Below are 5,915 nucleotides of genomic sequence, written 5' to 3'. Positions count from 1 at the left end.
AAAGGTTTATGAAAGTGATACATAGTGAAATTCCTATATTAAAGGAAGGGCGAATAGGAGCTGTCCGAGCAGCCAGCACCCAGCACCCAGATGGCAGGCAGGGAATGAGTGTAGGGCGAGCCAAGGTGTTTAGTTAGCGATCAGCATGTGAGCTCATTGTGAATACTGGCTGCGGCTCCATTGTCTGCCTCTCCGGGCTAGCCCCGCCCCCCCTGCCTAAAACCTGGCGCCTGCCTAAAACCAACGCAAAGAAAGCTGAGAGCTGCGCTCAGGCCAATTAAGGCGGACTTGTGGCGCTCTCTTACGTGTACAGCCAACAAGCTCGGCGTTAGGGCAACACCAGAGTATCTGGCTAAAAAAAAGAGAGAGAGGGAGAGGGAGCGATCGTGTTCTTTCCTCTCAGCCTCAGAAACATGTCGATGAGTCCCAAGCACACTACTCCTTTCTCAGTGTCTGACATATTGAGTCCCCTGGAGGAGAGCTACAAGAAGGTGGCAATGGAGGGCGCCGGTTTAGGGGCTCCACTGACAGCAGCAGCCTATAGGCAGTCGCAGGTGTCTCAGGCCAGTATGCAACAGCACGGCATGGGCCACAATGGGCCGGTCAGCGCTGCCTACCACATGACAGCCGCGGGGGTCCCCCAACTCTCCCACACCACCATGGGGGGATACTGCAATGGCAATTTGGGAAACCTGGGCAACATGAGTGAGCTGCCACCTTACCAGGACACAATGAGGAATAGTTCCGCTACAGGATGGTATGGAGCCAACCCCGACCCACGATTCTCCACAAGTGAGTATCTAGCCAGGCACTTCCATACTCTCATCACCCTGCTTCTAAATCCAGGGGCTCCCATACTCTCATCACCCTTCCTTTATATCCAGGGGCTCCCATACTCTCATCACCCTTCCTCTATATCCAGGGATTCTGATAGTCTCATCACCCTTCCTCTAAATCCAGGGACTTCCATACTCTCATCACCCTTCCTCTATATCCAGGGACTCTCATAATCTCATCACCCTGTCTCTGTATCTGGGGACTTTATCTGCCTCCCTAGCCCCTCTATATCTAGGAACTACCAATACTTCAATCCCAATCTTCCTGCCTCTTAACCAGAGACTTTTATTGCCTTACAGCTCTACCTGCCATTTTGTATATTTATATATTCTTATGGGTTTCAGGGCAAGATATAAATTCTGCATATTATTATCTGCAAGTTTCCTTTTTTCCCTTCTTTATTTTTTTTTCAGTTTTGCATTTCTAACACATCATTGTTTGCACTGAAGATTCCTCTTCCGAAACAGCCTTCATATTTATTATTGCATTATGTTTTCAATAAGCAAAATAAGATTCAGCAGCTTTCTCCCATGGGATTATAGTCCTGTGTAGTAGTGATTGGTCCTTACTGGAAAATACTTCTCAATCGTACAAAGCCCATTAGATTTTTTTTGGTTCATTTATATTCCCATGTACTCATGCACTATATATATATATATATATATATATGGATTTACAGTTTTTGTATCTCATATTCTTCCTTTATTTTCGTTCCAGTTTCCCGATTCATGGGTCCCTCCGGCGGAATGAACATGGGAGGTCTCGGCAATATGGGTTCCCTAGGAGATGTAGGGAAAAGCATGACCCCCCTGCAGGCGACCCCCAGGAGAAAGCGCAGAGTTCTCTTCTCCCAGGCTCAAGTGTATGAGTTGGAGAGGCGCTTCAAACAGCAGAAATACCTGTCTGCCCCAGAGAGAGAGCACCTAGCCAGTATGATCCACCTCACCCCCACCCAGGTGAAGATCTGGTTCCAGAATCATCGCTACAAGATGAAGCGACAGGCCAAAGACAAAGCATCTCAGCAGCAGATGCAACAGGACAACAGCTCCTGTCAGCAGCAACAGTCCCCAAGAAGAGTGGCAGTGCCAGTGTTGGTGAAAGATGGTAAGCCATGCCAAGCTGGCTCTAATACACCCACAGCCGCCCTCCAAAGCCACCAGCAACAGACGGCCACAGCTATCACAATTACCACTAATGGGCTGGGGCCACACCAGAGCCACCAAACAAACAGTGCAGGTCAGTCTCCAGATCTGGTGCCCCATTCCAATAGCCCCTCCAGTCTCCAGAATCAAGTCACCAGTCTGTCTCACCTAAACTCTTCCAGCTCTGATTATGGCTCGGCTATGTCCTGCTCTACCTTGCTATATGGTAGGACATGGTGATTGGAAACATCTTGAACTATCTTCAACGTTAAAGAGAAAAGAAGAAAAAAAAACTGCTGTACTTTAGGGAGGATGGATTTATAGGAGGCTTCAATGAAAAATCCAAAAAGGGAAGTGGGAGGATAGAATTTAGTTATTAAACTGGATGGATGACACTCAAAATGTCAAAGGGAAAGAAGGATTGGACTTCAGACTCTCTATGGTGTCACCAACAAGATGCTTGTACAGTACACAGGGCTTTACTGGAGATCTGGGGATAAGATGCTACTGAAACCTTCAGTCCTCAAGAGGGAAAGCTTTTACAGTTTTTGGTCCTCTATTAATGTAAAATTGTAACCCCTCAATTTGTGGAACTCTGCATATAGATTTTAGTCACATGTAAATTTTGTGTAAAAAAAAAAAAAAATAATAAAACCAAGGCAAACAAGAACTCATCCCTTTTTTTTGTATTGCAATGAAGCTATGGTGTATATAATTATTTCAAAGCTTTGCCGTTGTCTCCTCTCTGCATTGTCTAATTTAGATATCTGGCTTAAACCTAGCTCTGGGGCAAACGCTTAATAAATTAAGCACATCGGAAAGATGCATTTATTTATTCATTTCATGTTGCTGTTGTATTCATTCGGGGCAAAGGAATCTGTACTTAGACAGATGGAAAATGTATAACTGGGGATCAACAAGTGTCTTGTCATCTCGTAGGGGCCAATGCTATTATACTAAAATACACTGAATTTTAATTGTTTTGTCTGACATTTAATCTACTGCAGTGTAATTAGATATTTATTACAGGCAATTGAATATTCCCAGAAATCTGTCCCAATTCAGTCACTGTTAAAAATCTTTAAGATATTGTCAGGATGTTTTTTGTTCTTAAAATGCCCAAACCATTGGATTTTACCTAAATATCCAACTGTACTGAACTGTCTAATTTGCCTTTAAAATGATTAAATGATTAAATAAAGTAGAAAAAAATCCATAAAAACAACAATAGCTTTTTTAATGAAACAGACACTTGAAATGTGCATGTGTGTGTATATGTGAGTAAGGGATTTTTTTCCTTTAAAAAAAAAAATGTCTTTGGAATTTTCAACTTATGAAAAATTAAAAAAAAAATCTTTAATCAAAACAATTATTTAGAGATTCTCGTTTTTTTCTTGTTTTGTTTTTTAAAAAAGTATTGCAAGAATACATCATGGGACTGTATGAAGAGCTGAAAAAACTTCAAACCGCACATTAAAAAAAAGGAATTTATTAGAAATTTGTGATATCTATCAAGGTAATCTGCTTTTAACAAATTACTCTTTTTGGTAAAAAGCTGTTCTTAAAATACAGTCACTCTTCTATGTTCTATTTTAAGGAAAGTTTTACATGGTTAAAGGTGTAGACTGCAATAACTATTGTGTTTTGTTGCTACACAGGTGTTTTCATCATTTTCAAACACCCTTTCAGTGCACAATACAAGAGAGAAAAGCATTTGTTAGCTGCATCTTATATCTTCAAAATATATAAATATATATATTTCCCAAGTACTTTTATGAATAAACCTAAGGGCTAAAATACAGCGAAATATGCTGAATTTTAATGGCTTGATTAATCACTGCTTTGTGCTTAGATAAATAACAGGTAAATATTTATTACAGGTAATAATTTTAGATATTCCCCCAAAAGTGTCCCAATTCAGTCACTATTAAAATATTGTTATATGTTCGTAAAATGCTGTAGCCTTTGGATTGTCCCTATTTATCCAACTGCATATCTATTACAGGGGATCTGTATTGAACTGTCTTCAATTTAACCTGAGCTGAAAATATTCGTTGTCTCGTTATGTTTAATTTAGAAAAAACTGATAGCTTCACCTTCTTTTCTTAAAAACAGACACTTGAAATGTGCATTTGTGTGTATATCTGCGAGTAAGGAGGTTTTTTTTCCCCTTTAAAAAAAATGTCTTTGGAATTTCCAGCTTCTGAAAAATTAAAAAAAAATATTTATAGATTCTCGTTTTTTTTTTTCTAATATTGTAAGAATACTTTGCTGGACTTTATGAAAAGCTGAAAAAAATTGCATACCACACACATTAAAAACAAAAAACACAAAGTTCAAGTGATGCATTTATTAGTCATGAGTCTTTTATTTTTTCCCTTGCAAATTTGTGATATCTATCAATGTAATCTGCATTTTTTTTTGTAAAAATAAATAAATAAATAAATAAATAACGGGCAGTTATTGATCTACAGTTACTCTTCTCTGTTCTATTTTCAGGAAAGTTTCCCATCCACTGAATTGAAAGGTGTAGAATGCAAGAAGAGCTGTGCATGTTTGTGTTGGTACACAGGCTTGGTTACATTTTTGTCATCATTTTTCAACCCTTTTAAGGGCACAATAAAAGACAGCAGCAAATTGGGAGCAGCATTTTATATTTTTTAAAATAAATTATTTTTTTTTCTCCCAAGACCAAAACAATAATATTGAGAACGGAGGGAACTAGTTGTTATAGAAACCTTTATTCCTTTATTCACTACTGTTCCTTTTTTTGGCATCCGAGATGTAATTGCTGAAATAATTGGTTTGTACCCTGTGTAGCCCCCCCTCCCAGAGAAGATTTAGTTTCCATTAAATCAACTCATTTTCATTTTGTCCTACTGAGGCTTTAGTTTAACGTCTGTTTGCCTCTCTCATAGAAAGGTGAGCTCAGCAGTTAAGGGACTGGAGAGCAGACAAACACACAGATCTGGCTGCATTTACATATCAATCAGCACTAAAGCAAATACCCTGCTCCTGAGCCTACTTCACATATTTCATTTTCCATGGCATCCCTGAGCCTCGCCTCACAAGAGGCCAATTCTGTTCCGTTTAAATATTTGAATTTCAATTCATCTCGTCCATTTTTTATTACATTTCGTACCGTGAAAGATGGAAAAATATGTAGATGGCTGAATGCAATCCCTAAACAGTCAGCTTGGGTTAAATATAACCATTTTTAGTTGTGTACTCGGCACCAAATGAGAGTGGAAAGACTGGTCTCACTGGGCTGCTGGTAGAGTAGACATGAAAGAGAATAGATATTTACTTGTTAGAGGATACAACTTAGGATACAAGTAATATAATGAGCTGAACACAACTTCAAAAAATAAATAAATGCAATTCTAAGCAAATTTCCCATATTCGTTCATTAAAAATTGTTGTTTGTATAAAGGATTGCTCTAGAAAGCAGCATCTGTTTATATTGTCATCTGACAATGAAACGTTGTAGCCAAAGGCAACCAATTAACAGACCAGGAGGAGAACTGAATCTGCCGCAATGTTTTTTAAGTGTCAGATCAAAAAATCTGAAAAGTGATAAACAAATACTGACTTTAACCGATACATTAAGGAATGTGCAAACGAAAATTGTGGCAGGAGATTCCCTTCTTTTCTATTATTTTTTTTTTTTACATGTAAGTGAATAAAAAGTGTAATTCGTAGTTTCGAATTTTAAAATTCTAAAAGTTGAAAGTTAAACCAGGTTTCATTCCCACTTTTATCCGTGAAAGAGTTTAGTTCGTTTTTCTTTTTACTTAAACGGTATTATTTGCTGGCTGTTTTTTTTTTACAGGGAAACTGTGGCACTATTTGGGTCTGTGCCCTTTGCATTAAAGGGGAACTATCGCGAAAATGAAAATGATTAATATAAGCTTCATCATACTGAAATACAATCAA

The 5,915-nt window shown here is 38.6% G+C and overlaps 1 protein-coding gene across 1 annotated transcript; it reads left to right on the top strand.

The window, feature by feature from the left end:
• Positions 1-259: 259 nt before the first annotated feature.
• Positions 260-2,625, top strand: nkx2-1.L (NK2 homeobox 1 L homeolog). Its single transcript, NM_001085624.1, is given in 2 exon segments — positions 260-792; positions 1,555-2,625. Coding segments are annotated over 2 exon segments (1,044 nt in total). The 5' UTR covers positions 260-413; the 3' UTR covers positions 2,220-2,625.
• Positions 2,626-5,915: the final 3,290 nt, after the last annotated feature.

The sequence above is a fragment of the Xenopus laevis genome, chromosome 8L (genome assembly GCF_017654675.1).
Source record: "Xenopus laevis strain J_2021 chromosome 8L, Xenopus_laevis_v10.1, whole genome shotgun sequence".
NCBI classification, from domain to species: Eukaryota; Metazoa; Chordata; class Amphibia; order Anura; family Pipidae; genus Xenopus; species Xenopus laevis.
The sequence above is the reverse complement of the archived record's forward strand: the minus strand, read 5'-3'. Positions and strand labels throughout refer to the sequence as shown.